Source organism: Oculina patagonica, chromosome 6 (genome assembly GCF_052425735.1).
Source record: "Oculina patagonica isolate OP01 chromosome 6, crgOcupat, whole genome shotgun sequence".
Lineage (NCBI taxonomy): Eukaryota > Metazoa > Cnidaria > Anthozoa > Scleractinia > Oculinidae > Oculina > Oculina patagonica.
In genome coordinates, this window is record NC_135763.1 from 21,255,590 (window position 1) to 21,270,862 (window position 15,273).

Genomic DNA, 15,273 nt, shown 5'->3' on the forward strand with positions numbered 1-15,273 from the left:
TTAATGATTTCAAAGTTTCCGTTGTCCATCTTAGAGAGGTGTCCGTCTTATAGGGAGTTTGGTTACAGAAAAATGACTGAAAAATGGCAGGGACCATCACCAGGTGTCCGTCTTAAGGAGGTGTCCGTCTTATAGAGGTGTCCGTTAAGAGAGATAGAGTTGACTGTATCATGATTTGTCAGTGTCTTGGAGGTCAAAACATTTGCCTCAACCTTTGCCTGAGGCAAATAATTATTGATCTGCTAATCACAATTATTTAATTTGCTCAACTTCAGCCAATAATATGTTTCTATACAATGATGATCGATATCCTGAAATGGCTTGAATCAGCTAATCACAACATGCATGTAATTTCTTCTATCCTTTATTAATAGTTCCCTGAAGTAGAACTGTATACAATATATAGATCTAACTTTCTTGAATATGATTATTGTCACCCATTTGAAATAAATCATAGTTACATAATATATGTGAACTAAAATAAAATGTGCAAATGAAAGAGTGACCATTTCAATTTAAAGCTGGTTAATAGAAGTAGCAGTGAAAGCCTGCAAAAATCTACACCTCGAATTGATCGCTATTTTTCTGATCACGCCTCGGTGTTGTGTCATCTTCATTCTATCAAGCCTTCTTTCTCCACCAGGACACTTTCGTTCAGGAAACTAAAATCAGTTAACATTGAAAACCTGAATGATGACTTGGCTAAGTCTGATTTATGCAAAAATCCACCAGATGATCTTGACGAGCTTGTTGTTTCTTATAATAAAACCCTAACAGCTGCTTTGGACAAGTATGCCCCTGTAAAGACCCGAACCATTGTTGTGCGGCCGCGAGTTCCATGGTACACTGAGGAAATTAGACATGCTAAAAGAGAGCGTCGGAAAGCTGAGAGAAGATGGAGGTTGTCGAAACTTAATTCCGACTTGGTCGCCTTCAAAATCAAGCGCAATGCTGTTAACAATCTTATGAACAAAGCACGGCAGGCGTTTTATACTAACTTTATTGAGGAAAACAGCTTTGACCAACGTAAGTTATTCCGTGCTAGTAAGCGCTTGTTTAATCAGTCTCAGGACGACGGGCTACCTCCAAACCTGCATGCTCCGACTTTTGCTAACGAACTGGGAAAATATTTTGTGACAAAGATTGATACCATCCGGAGACAAATTGATGCTGATATCACAGATTTAACGGTTCCCTTGGAGTCTATTACTGTTAATAGTAATGCTATGGTAATTCCAACGTTATCTGCTTTCAAGACTTTGTCTGACAAAGATGTTAAATCACTAATCCAGAACTCGGCGTTGAAGACCTGTCCACTTGATCCCATGCCCTCCCGCTTGGTCAGCAAATGTGACGCTCTACTTCCGGTCATCACTTCAATCGTAAATAAATCATTAAAAGCTGGTCACTTTCCTGAGAGTTGGAAAGAAGCGCTAGTTTGCCCATTACTCAATAAGCCTGGTCTCGATATTACATTTAAGAACTTCAGACCAGTTAGCAATTTGGCTTTCCTATCTAAGCTTACGGAGAAGGCAGTCTTTCATCAGATACATGATCATATGGTTGATGTGGGCTTATACCCGATCACGCAATCGACTTACAGAGAGAACCACAGCACTGAAACTGCACTCCTGAAAGTCAAAAACGACATCCTCCTAAACATGAATAAGCAGCATGTAACTCTACTCGTGCTGTTAGATCTTAGCGCTGCTTTTGACACAGTTGACCACGATATCTTGCTGAAGGCACTCAAAAAGCGGAGACTTGGAGGCAGGGCATTTGAGTGGTTCCGATCGTATCTATCAGGACGCTGTCAGCGGATATTGGTTCGTGGGTGTCAGTCTAAGAGTTTCTATTTGAACTGCGGGGTTCCTCAAGGCTCCTGTCTTGGGCCGCTCTTGTTTACGATCTATACGAGCTCGCTACTAGATGTCATTCAAGATTTTCTTCCATCTGTCAATTGCTACGCAGATGACACCCAACTCCTTTAGCCCTGCAGATGAAACGGGTCACTCAGATGCTATTGCTGCCATCGAGCGTTGTATTCAAGTCATCAGGAGTTGGATGCATGATAATAAACTACTACTGAATGAGGATAAGACTGAGTTTCTTCTGATTGGCACAAAACAGCAGCTTGCCAAAGTAAACACCTCGCACATTACGGTCGGTAATGCAAACATAGTTCCGCAATCTCCTGTTAAGAATCTTGGAGTCTGGCTTGACTCAAACTTATCTATGGTGGATCATATCACTAAGACCAGTTCCGCAGCGTTCTACCATCTCTACAACATTAGAAGAATTAGAAGGTTCTTAACCAAAGAATGCACAGAAACACTGATTCATGCTTTTATATCAAGCCGGCTTGACTATTGTAACAGTCTCCTATTTGGAGTGCCTGAACGCCATCTTCAAAAATTACAAAGGGTTCAGAATGCAGCTGCGCGATTGATTTTCCAGGAGAGCAGATATTGCCACATCACACCTCTGCTCAAGTCATTGCACTGGTTGCCTGTTACATATCGTATAGTTTTTAAAATTTTGTTGATTACTTTTAAAGCCGTACATGGTCTTGCTCCAGCCTACATAACTGAACTTATTTCCGTTAGAGAAACTGCTGGAAGACATTACCTGCGTTCCAACAATGGTTTACGCCTTAATTATAGCCAATGTAAATCACTCGCAACGCTTGGGGATCGCTCTTTTCATGTGGCCGCCCCTAAATTATGGAACGATCTTCCAAGTGAAATAAGAAACATGCCATCTCTGCAAAGTTTTAAGAAAGCCATCAAGACCTTTTTATTTTTAAAAGCTTTTTAATTGTACATTTCTTTTTATAGTCATATACATTTTAATCTTTTTTAGCTTGTGAATTTAAATTTTAAATTTTTAGTTTTTTTTAACTATATTGTAATGCGCAATTGAAAATTTTTAAATTGATAATTGCGCAATATAAGTAAATTATTATTATTATTATTATTATTATTATTATTATTATTATTAAAACCATAATTAATAAGAAACACAGTGCTTAAGTTTAAAGTTGTTTAGTGTGATGTGGAATTCATGTCCAAAGGAACAAACTCCAAACAAATTGTGACATTTTGTATGATTTTGTTGTTTCAGGGCCTGTGCAGTCTGTATTTACTGGAGAATGTCCATCCTACTTGGAAACACTGTTTTGTATCCTTTAACAAACAAGATAATTATACTACATTTCTTGAGTGATCAGTGTTCGACTGATTTAAGGTACATGTATACAGACATTGAACATGGCCCAGAAAATAAACACTGTAGTTATAGAATTCAAACATTCTTGATGGCCATAAATTATTCAGTCCTTGATTACCAGCTATTTATAAACGCCATGACAGTTTCATTACACATTTATAACACTGACTTCTGTCTTTTCAATTCTGACCTTATCTGTAAAATAATGCTTCTCTAGATAATATCTCAAATGATGGAATTTTTTTCAGATTAGGGGGAATTAATTATACTACAGCACTTTTTTTTTTGCTTAAGAGATCTTTATGTATAAGTTTATACCTGTACATAAAGTGTCCTCAAGGGAAATCCTGTCAAAACAGTCAGGGACTTTTCACAGAGGAACATTCTTAATCAAGTTCTCCTTTAGATTGGATTCATACATGACTAACTTCTTGAGCTTGATTGCTTGGAAAAGAAAGCCAGCTAAACGATGCCAAGCATGTACTTTTGTCCTGCAGAACATAATTGTAGGACTGCTTGACTACTTTGTATACATTTATGCCCAAATTTTACTCATTTCAAAATGAAGGCCACACCCCAGGGGAAAATAATGTCATTTTTTTGTGTGTTGGAGAAATTCATGACACATCTTTGCACCATTTTTTGACAAAAAGAAACAGAGCAAAGCAGAAAAACTGTGAAAGCAACATTTCTGTTCTTGTGTCACCACCCAAATACCCCAAGGTCTTTCCTTTGCACAGGAAGTGTAAGCAAAAAACCCAGACACAAACCTTTTTATTTACTAGCAGTCACCCTGGGAGCACAATACAAACCAACTACTTTCAATACAGTGTACTAGCTGTTGTGGTTTAACCTTGGACAATTTGGCATTTGACTTTGTTCTGAATATGGAAATGTATGATAATAAAAATTAAACAAGAGAAAATACCAGATTGTTACCTTATCCAAGGTTTGGTTGAGATGGGGTGAAGGGGCTGACTGGAACATGTCTCCTGCATATAATGGCTGATCAACACTCCACTGCAGGCACTGTCCTATGATTCTCTGAGTTTCACCTTTCCTTTGTAAATTGTTACCATAATTAATCCTTAGTGATATGGCTAACTATTATGGCACTGTCCTATGATTCTCTGAGTTTCACCTTTCCTTTGTAAATTGTTATCATAATTAATCCTTAGTGATATGGCTAACTATTATGGCACTGTCCTATGATTCTCTGAGTTTTGCCTTTGCTTTGTAAATTGTTATTATAATTAATCCTTAGTGATATGGCTAACTATTATTGTACTTAGCTATATTTAAAAGGGCTAGAAGTTTATTGGTGATATAACTGTTAAGTGCCACCATGTAATTAAACAAAGATTGATTGATTGCTTATATTATTATAATTGTCTCTGATTAACCTTTTAAAAGTAGAGTCACATTGGCCTCCAAAATTATAAACCTTTTTGTAACCAATGTTTTACTGGTCGCAGAATGATAAGAAGGGTATCTATCCACTGCTGCTAATTTGTGCATCTTCTTTTTGTTAATGAAGTGTTGCTAAATATCATGTGAAATCAAATTTGTGTTGTGGAGAAGTGCTGCCTATAAAACAAAAAAAACTTTAAAAATGTTGTAAAAAGTGTCATTTTTGTTTGGGCATAGCCCTTCTTCAGTGTGAAACCGTTTTCCAGTGTGTACGCGATCGCATGTTGGATTTAAAAGGCCCAAGAGCGTGCGGAAGCCTGAGCGCGCGCACCCAGTTTAAATATAATGAAAAGCATTGTTCAAGCCCTGCGGTTGCATTGAACCGAGCTTAAAAATGCTTTCCATTTCAATTTGCTTCCGTCGTGCTCCGGAACCAGAACACATTCTTAGTCCTCTAACTTGAAATTATGTCTGATATAGTGTGGCCGGGGGAGTTGAAATGTTCCACTACAGGGAAACCGGGTGTGTTCTTTTTTAACATTTTTTTAAGTTTTTATTTTTATTTTGAAAGTGTCACGTATCAAAGTTCTGGGAATTTTTACTTACCCGCATTTGCCTTTAAGGCAGCCTGCCAGTATTTATTGGACTGACTGGTCAGGTACTTGGCAAAAATTTAAAATTGTATTTTATTTTAGGATTCTTCTGTCAGATTATGAAATTTCCAAAAAACGATTAAACTTTTTCTATTCAAAATTATGCAATTCAAGAACCGAGACAGAAGCTTTGTTGTCCCCTTTATGAGTGAGTCAATCCATGCATGGTACATGAAGTATTGTAGAAAATCCTTAACATGAATGACACAGGTGTTCTATTTGTTGCTTGATTTGTGCCTTCTGGATACTGAACTTCAAAGGAATGAGGTATTTTTCTCTTGTCTTTCAGAGTTTGATAGTTTGTCATTGGTAAACCTTTAACAAAGCATTTAAACAAGAAATAACAGTTATAAATGTACTGAACTGAGCCACCCTGAAACTTTTACATGACAACTAGAGTTATTACTTGCTTAAAAGAACCTTGTGCAGCTTCTGTTGTAATTCTTCCGTTGTACAACATCATGAAATGACATATCAGGCATATCAGCGATTAGATCTTAAAAAACAACATGTTTTCGACTCTAAGGTCATCATCACTTAGAGTCATCAGTGATGATGACACTGATGATGACCTTAGAGTCGAAAACGTTTTGTTTTTTAAGATCTTTATAACTTTTCATCCCTTTTTAGCCTTTTTAAAATTATCTTATTGAGCAACATTATGACAACAATAATAATTATCGGCATCATCATCATTCATTGATAGGTTTATATTTCTCTCTAACAGTTGAAACAGATCTGGGAACTAAAACCTGTGGTTTAATTGTTTTGGAAACTTAGGTTGCATCAAAATTCGCCAAGGCATTCAACATGTCAGAGGATTTAATCAAACTTGTCCAAGGATTTTGGATGCTTGATCACCAGCACTTTGAGGTAGTAATATGGTGATTGATATTTATTGGTTCCCTGTTTCTTCGTATTGAATTGTGTATATACATGTAGCACATTCGTTCAAGTGAGATATTTTCTAACATAATATTGTTAAATTTACTAATTTTAGCTTACATCAGATAAAATGTAAAAGGTGATATATTATCACATATGACCTTGTGTGGTCTCTAGATTGAGAAAGAACGTAAATGGGTACATCTTGGTGTTATAGAAACAACTTCATCGGTTATGGGTTTTGTTTATTGTCTTTTAATTTTTTTGTTTGAAGTCACTGTGTTATTTCATAGGCTGCAGTGACTAATTTAGTGGATCCAGTAATAAAAACTGAACTTGGCCCCTGGCAGAGAAGTTTTATCATCAAGACTATGCTTGCCCAAGGTAAAAATGTTGATTTTAGTATAAAGCATAACAAAACTTCAGGGCAATAAATTGCTTACTTCTCAGTTCTCCTGGTTATTGCACTGACACAAATTTTTCTGAAAAGAAAATCAATGATTGAATCAATCAATCAGTCAACTTGTTAGAGTTAAAACACAGGATGAGGTTGCCCTCCCTATCCGAGCTAAAGGATCATGTATAAAGGGCATGACAGTAATTCAAATCAGCCTGTATAAAAAACATTGGTGTGAAAAAGAGTTTTCTTTACTTTCAAAATATGAGCCCTTTTCTGCAAGCCACTGTCACTTTACTTCTATTGTCATGAAAAGCAGTTAATTTCCAAGCAATTGCAATCTGAGTTGTGATGTAACTGTACAGTAGTGACTGTTCTTAAACTAAAATGGACATATGTAGCGCGATATAGGGACAGAGTTAAATATTTCTATGTCACCCCATGCAGACATCCTTTTAAGTTAAAAATGACAACTGTCATTCTTGACATAATTAATTAAAACTAAAGAAAGAATGTAAATTGTTGCATGCAATACATTGAGAATGCTCACAGATCAGAATTAATGTGACATTATTACATGTTATTATAAACTTCAGCAAGTTTCAAACAAATACTGTTTGTCGGTTTGCATGTTCATCAGTTGTGGCTGGTTGTTGTTCTCATTTCATTGACTCTGTAATGTGAAAGCTAGTATATGTAAATCATGACAATTTCAGGTACGAACAAATCTAGTGAAAGCTTAAGGGGGTATAAATGATTGAGGTACACCTCTTGTCAGTAAACAGCTAAAAATATTGCATTTAGTCAGTAAATAGTTAGAATAAATGGATTTAGATAGTAAACAGCTAAAAGGAGATTATAGACAGTAAATTTGTATGATTTAAGGTCGCGGTGGATACCTACAGCATGAATAAATTCATGAAGCGAAATTTTGCTTGACCTGCATCTTTTAAAACGCTTATTTCTCGGCTGTTATAGGTGCGATTAAGCTCAAATTTTACAGAGACATAAAGAAATGATAAACGATTATGTATGTAATCATTTATTGGGTAGATCGTACTTAAAAGCGATGTAATAGCCACGTCAGTGCCAAATTGGGAAGAACATGATTTCGGTGGCAGAGTTTGTGAAACGACTAGGAGACAGCACACTGTGATCTTGTCAAAAACTAATCAGTCAATATCTCTAGAGTGTCATAACAGAAGCGGATTTTTTAATTTAAAATTTGCCAGCAAGTTATGGCGGTTTAAATGCGCAAATTTTAATTTAATGCCTTCTACCTCTTTCTAAAAGCGCTCTTTTAAAATTCCGCCTCTGTTATGACACACTACAATATCCATAGTTTACCTATCTGCAGTGGCAAGTCATGAAGTTCTGTATCTGCGCTGTATTCTCTGCCACAAAATTGTCGGAAAAGTCCAAACTTTGAGATTTCCGAAGGTATCCCGACCAAAACACGATCAGTTTCCAAAGGAGAGATGTAATTATGGTAATTATATTCCACGCTTTTATGGTGAGAACAATGCGTTTTTATGAAGGACACGATTGTTTATGCCGAATATTATTGTGATTACTCTGAGTTGCAGAGAGTTGCAGAAACATTCAAATTTGAATGAAAATTAGCTCATAGACTTCCTACAATCTATATAAACGTATAACGCCAAGTGTTGTTTTAAATTGGTTAAAATATCAAAGAAACGGGAATTTTTATATTTTTTTATATTTTTATTCAGTCATGAATATCTCGTAAAGTTGTCGATGTCAGTCGTTGCACTTCGTGCATACGCTTTAAATAAATGCATAATGATGAGCCTAAGGTGTCCCCCGCGACCTTAAGAACCAAAAAAGGCACTCTTTTGCAAAGTTAGCAATAAAAAAAAAACGGTTTTGCATTCTTTAAAAAAAATTGTTCCGTGACTAGCAGTTACTCCTTGAGGAGCAGCAGACTCTGTAGGTCCTACTCATCCTGAGTGTAGATTGCAAAAGTTTGGCAGTGACCCATTACTCCAGGGGCCCTCACCAAACAAAACAGTTTCAGCTCAAAGCAGCTTACCTGTAGCTTCCTTGCCTTTTCTTTCATGCAAAAATCATGACATGGCATTTGAAGTCATGTTTCAAGAAATTCTTCAACAAAAACATTCAACAGCTTGTGCATTTCAGAAAGTAATGTCTGGACTAGCGGCTTCCCTTGCCTAGAACAGGAAACTAAAACGTTCAAGTAACCAAAGTTCTCTCTCTATACAACTTTGAGTATTAACAGTAAGCTATTTGTGCCCCCAAAAATGTCTGTAGCCGTTAAGATCCGTAAAGTACTGTACATGTATATGCGAAAAAAGGCGACCTCCTTTTATACGTTTGTCAGTTCATATTTTGTTATTGATATGGTTACGATAGGGATAAAACTTTCTTATACACTAAGCATGGCATACGTGATAACATGTTATTATACGCTATACATTCTGTTGCACCATGCATGTTTTATTTTTTCGTTTTGTGGCATGTGATAGAACTCACTTCACGTTATGTATAATTCCTTTTTAGGAGAGTCACAGAAAGCATTGTACTTGATAAAGGTCATGTGCCCCACTGTACAGGGCTTCAGCGATGTCAAGTTGTTTATCACTGTTTTGTTGGCCTGTGGGTAAGACATCACTGCTACATATGTTTTTATTTCTACTTCCTGGATTATTTAAGGGCTTCCACTTTTGGCAGCTAACTCAGTCATGAGCCCCAGTCCCAGCTAACCCTCACACTGTAATGTTATTCAGTTGGAAGGAAACAGGTGTAGGGAGGAGGGAAAGAATCCTGCCGCCGCACTGACCAAAACTCGGGATGCTACACTACTAAGAACTATGGTACATGTTTAGTCAGTGTATCACCAACACTGTTGCTCTTTTAGTGTGTTTAATACCACCAAAGATCGACAACAACACAAGTTCTTTAAACTTGTACAGGAGAAACAGGCCCCTGTTTCACGACATATTGACCCAACACCGCGAGTCGATAAAAATAAATGGGTGATTAACTTATCATCACGGCCTCTTAGTGATGCTGAGGTATCATTACTAGAGAATGGGTTAAATTTCGCAGTAACGCCAACCACCATTCCAGCCACTGAAATAAAACCGAAAGTTGAAACAGCCATAAGAACGCTTGACTCAGAACAAGCTGACACAATAAGGAGAACCGTTAATAGCGTCCTTCAACAGGCTGAACCACCAAAGCCGAACATCACGAAGTAAATGCATGAAGCCCTTAACAACTTCAAACAAGACGATTCTATTTTGATACTACCGGCCGACAAAGGTCGCGCAAGTGTAGTTCTAGACACTAACACCTACCATGATAAAATGAAGACACTAATCAAAACAGGTCCATATCAACTCCTTAATAAAGACCCCACGGATCGACTCTGCCGTAAACTCACTGAGAAGCTTCTTAGCTTAAAACGAAGTGGACATCTATCAGAAACTGACTACAACAAGATCAGGCCCAAGCACAAACAGCCACCTAGGATCTACGTTCAGCCTAAAATACACAAACCAAATATACTGGCCATTGAGACCTATTGTATCATGTATAAACACCTTAGCTTATGATTTGTCGGCTCATTTAGCTGACATCCTGTACCCACTGACAGGCAAATCAGAGTACGCAGTTACCAACTCTACTCATTTCATGAATACCATCAACCACGAAAGAATACAAGAAAAGAAAATCATGGTATCATTTGACGTAGAATCTTTATTTACGAACGTGCCAATCGAATTCGAAGACGCCCTGAAGGCCGCACTTCGCAAACTAGAAAACGATCCCGGTCTTGCCGACCGCAGAAACCTAACACCTACACAAATAGCCGAACTTTTAAACTTTGTTTCATGATCCACGTATTTCCAGTCACCTTCACCTTCACCTGTCCCCTGGCGCCAAGTTGGCGCATAGGGCTTCCACATGTGCTCTCCATCGATTCCTGTCTTGCGCTGCAGTGCGCACCTCTCTCCAGGACTGCCACCCTGCTTTGGACCTCTCCTTTTCTACTGTGCGCCCGCCAGGTTGTTTTTGGCCTGCCTCTCTTTCTCTTTCCCTCTGGGGTCCATGTCAAGGCTGTAACACAGTCATTGTCAGGTTGTTGTCTGAGGATGTGTCCAATAAATCGCCATCTCCTTCTACTTACCTCTTCACTCAACCTCTCCACATTAGCCCTTTCCAGTAACTCTCTATTACTAATCTTATCTTGCCATTTAATCTTCATTATCCTCCTCAGGCATCGGTTCTGAAACACATCGATTTTCTTAGCATCACCTTCGTTCATTTTCCATGTTTTGCAACCATACATGAGAACTGGTTTGACCAATGTTTTGTTTAGCCTGATCTTTGTCTTCCTCGATACACTGCTGGAATTCCATACTCTATTTAGCTTCACAAACGCTCCCCTCGCTTTCCCTAGCCTAGCCTTGATGTCTTCTTCGCCCCCTTGCTTACATACTGTGGCTCCTAGATAGATAAACTTCTCTACATCTTCCAACGCCAGACCACTCACTGTGATGGCTTCATTATTCTTTGCATTGACTCTCAAGACTTTGCACTTCCCGACATTTACCCGAAGGCCTGTCCTTTCTGCATTTTCTACCAGCCTGTTTGTTTTCAACTGCATGTGCCTTTGGGTTGAGGAAATTAAAGCTACATCGTCAGCGAAGTCTAGGTCCTCAAGTTTTGATGTAAATTTCCACCTCAGCCCGGTTCCCTCCTCTTTCACAGTATGCCTCATTACCCAGTCTACAATGAGCAGGAAAAGAAAGCCAGACATTGTACATCCTTGCTTGACACCAGTCGTTAGTTCGAACCATTCTGAGGTTGCTTCTTCCTCCGCAACAGCACATTCAAAGCCATCGTACAGCGCTCTAACTATGTTGACGATCTTCTGTGGGATACCATACTGATTCATTATCATCCATAAGCCGTTTCTGTGCTCTGAGTCAAACGCCTTCTCGAAATCTACGAAATTGATATAGAGAGTTGCCTGCCATTCATTCACTTGCTCCAATATATTGCGTAGGATGAAAATTTGCTCCGTCGTTCCTCTACCAGATCTAAATCCAGCCTGTTCCTTACGGAGCCTGTTATCAATCCCCATGCGAATGCAATCAATTACAATTCTTCCCAATATCTTGCTAACAACTGGTAGGAGAGTCACTCCCCGCCAGTTCTTACACTCCCTTAAGTTCCCTTTCTTCGGTATCTTAATAATGAGCCCCCTCTTCCATTTACGTGGGACCTTTTCCAGACTCCAGATCGTGTCTATAAGTTCTTTCACTCTATCGGTTGTAAATTCAAGGTCTGCCTTCAGTAGTTCAGCTGTTATCATATCTTCACCAGGGGCTTTACCATTCTTAAGACTCTTTATTGCCCTTCTTATCTCAGCTTTGCTCACAGGTCCCGTGTCAATGTCAGCTATGCCCTGTTGTTCACAATCTTCTTCATTGATCGGGTAGGCTGGCTCCTCTCTATTGAGTATCTCCATGAAATGCTCTCTCCACCGCTTCCTTCTATTCTCATCGCTGGTTAAGGCGTTACCATTTCTGTCGTTGACTACTGTGCTCTGCCTTGGTTTGTCGTTTCAGATCGTTTTATTTAAGTTGTAAAGAGTCTTCATGTGTTGCATATTCGCTGCTTCCTCTGCTTCTTTTGCTATCCCTTCTGTCCAATTCCTCTTGTCCCTGCGTATTTGCCTCTTCACTTCTCGGTCTTTGGCTTTATATTCTACTCGCCTCTTTTTTGAACGACAATGGCGAGAAATTATGCGAGTTTTGCGGCATGAACGACCTAGTGATCACAGGTACGATATTTCCTCATAAGGAGATCCATAAACAAACTTGGATATCCCCTGATAGACGCACTTGCAATCAGATAGATCATGTGTTAATCAACAGGAAATTTAGAACATCTGTGCTGGACACAAGAGCCATAAGATCAGCTAATATCGCCAGTGACCACCACCTGGTTTGCACCAAACTGAGGTTAAAGCTAAAAGCAGCTCCTAAAAGACGTGGAATTAGGAGAACGAGATATGATACTCAGAAGCTGGAGAACGATGTGTGTAGGAGGCAGTTTTGTTGGGAACTAAGGAACAGGTTTGAGATATTGCAGAGGGAGGAGCTGGAAGATGACGAAACAGATCGGCCAGAAGCTGAGCTGGAGAAGGCTAACGGTATCATAGAGAAGGCTTACAATATGACAGCAAAGAAAGTTCTAGGATATAAGAAAAAGAAAGTTAAGCCATGGATCAGTAAACAATCATGGACCTGATTGAGCAGAGGAAAATGATTAAACTAAAACTTGATGGAACCAGCTCCGAGAGACTGAAAGAAAAGAGACGTATTTCCAGTACAATGGATCAATTTACGAACAAAAGGACGGAGCCGCTATGGGGAGCCCTGTCTCCGCGGTTATACGCCAACATCTTCATGGAAGATTTTGAGGAGCGTGCGATAGCAAGTGCGATCTACAAACCTAAGATCTGGAAGCGATATGTAGATGACACTTTTACTATATTAGATCGAGACCAAGTCGACGGCTTTTTACAACATCTTAATAACCAACAGCCCACTATTCGTTTTACCATGGATAACAAAATTCCCTTTCTCGACACGTCAGTTATAAGGGACTCAAACGGCCTTCTTACTACCAGTGTATATATAGAAAGCCCACACACATTGATCAGTGCTTAGCCTATGACTCACACCATCCTCAGTCAGTGAAGCCTGGTATTGTTAAGTGTCTATATGACCGAGCTAAACACCTCATAACAAAACCATCAGTTATCTCTCAAGAAAAGAAACATTTATCGTCGGTACTTGTTTCTATAACGGTTATCCTTCTTCGTTCATACGAAAACTTACTAAGACCACAAGACCAACAGCCAACAACGAACCCACAAAGAAATTTAAATCTACTGCGGATTTTACCCTACATTAAAGGTGTATCAGAGGTTCTTCGCCACTGCCTACAACAACAAGGCGTTCGCACCGTCTTTAAATCTGACACAACTCTTCGGTCTTACTTAGTACGACCGAAAGACGTCCTATAACCAGGCAAACAAGACGGTGTTGTGTACAAAATTCCATGTGAATGCGGCAAAGTATATATAGGGGAAACAGGGAGAGCGATGCAAGACAGGATAAAAGAACACGACAGAGACATAAGGCTTGCTCATACACAAACCTCCGCAGTTTCGGAGCACGCAAACCAAACGGGGCATATTCCTTTATGGAATCAGTAAGTTTTGTGTGCCTCCGTCCGCGGGCGGTGTTTTATTGGGGTGTTGTACTAGAATGGGGTAAAAAAAAAAAAAGAAAAAAAAAGTCAAAATGTCGCGATCAACATCTCAAAACGATTCTATTGTGAGACAAACAAATAAATGTTCATTACCTATCTTACACCACGATGAACAATATTCACATCTATAATGACACTGTTGCTCTTTGTTTTAAAGTCTGTCAACTGCATTTAACAATGGCCTTTTATTGAAAAACTACAATCTTGTATTAATGTGCGGTGTATGTGTAATATAATTTGTTACAACAAGCCTCGACCATGCCCCTAGTTTACCTAAGATTTCTTGAGTTTTCTGAATGACTTGTGCTGGTTAATAACAGGTAGTCAGGAAACACTTCAATGTCAGATATAATGATGTTTTCCTTTTCTTTTCAGTAATGTTACAGAGGCCTTCACTTTTCAGGTAAAACGCATCCTTTTACTTACTTTGCGCTCTAAAATGATATTTCTACAGAATTATTCAAGTAAATGTTATATTCATTTTAGGCTTGTTTTTCTGTAGAAAAATCATCAAAATCAAGTCAGAATCAAAGAACTGCTGTATCATTTCTTCAGTGGCTGTCAACAGAGTGAGTGTATGAAACTGAAGTTATTTTTCTACTTCTTAGTTGTCAGCAGAAACCCCATATGAGTTTATGTTGTCAGTTAAGTAGAAGTACAATTCAGATTTGTTTATTTCTTTACAGCTCAAAACATGAGCAAGCTGCTACAGCTTTCCTTGGACTCTGTTGAGGAGGTTTGTCTGAAAGTTGTATTTATTGCAGAACAGAAGTGTAGTGAATGCCTTTTTAAAGTCATATCAAAACACGAACAAAGTTCATGACGTTGCCAGCTAATGGAAAGGAGTACTTGGGCATTAGCTTTAAACTTTTGGGGGCCCAATTTTAGATGTCTTCAAACACAATTTGGCCACTATGTTTTTGTAGTTTAATGTTTTATTCTGCTTGGAATTGGCGATGTTTATTTTTTTCGACTTTGTTGCTTGTTTACAAGCAAAAGGAAGGAGAATAGCAGTTAAGAGGACAATGCACACACACAAAATGAAAATCTGGCAGAGCCGCCCATCCAGAGAAATCACAGAACGACACACCAAAGACGCCGAGCAAGCCGAGAGCCCAACAGAACCACCCCCCAGCCACACCCACGCCGAAGAGAGAGCCACAAATGACGGACAGAAAGTACGAGCCAGACAGGCCCACCGGACATACCAACAACCCACGCAACCCAACACGAAAAACAGAACCGCCCCCCCCGACCCCCCACCGCCACGACCACAGACGAAGCGAGAACGAACGGCCCGAAGTGGCCCCCGACCAGCCGCCGACACCACCGGACCAGAAGCACCCGGCACAAGCCCGAGCCCAG

The 15,273-nt window shown here is 39.1% G+C and overlaps 1 protein-coding gene across 3 annotated transcripts in view; it reads left to right on the top strand.

Annotated features, from left to right (window-relative positions):
* LOC144658784 (protein ELYS-like) overlaps positions 1-15,273 on the top strand; it is a 123,224-nt gene that overhangs the window by 78,783 nt on the left and 29,168 nt on the right. For all 3 annotated transcript variants that reach the window (XM_078519249.1, XM_078519250.1, XM_078519251.1), the window contains exons 22-29: positions 3,124-3,180; positions 5,502-5,558; positions 6,072-6,164; positions 6,470-6,560; positions 9,115-9,214; positions 14,284-14,311; positions 14,411-14,477; positions 14,595-14,644. In XM_078519249.1, the coding sequence (XP_078375375.1) occupies positions 3,124-3,180; positions 5,502-5,558; positions 6,072-6,164; positions 6,470-6,560; positions 9,115-9,214; positions 14,284-14,311; positions 14,411-14,477; positions 14,595-14,644 (543 nt within the window). The remainder of the gene's footprint in view (positions 1-3,123; positions 3,181-5,501; positions 5,559-6,071; positions 6,165-6,469; positions 6,561-9,114; positions 9,215-14,283; positions 14,312-14,410; positions 14,478-14,594; positions 14,645-15,273) is intronic.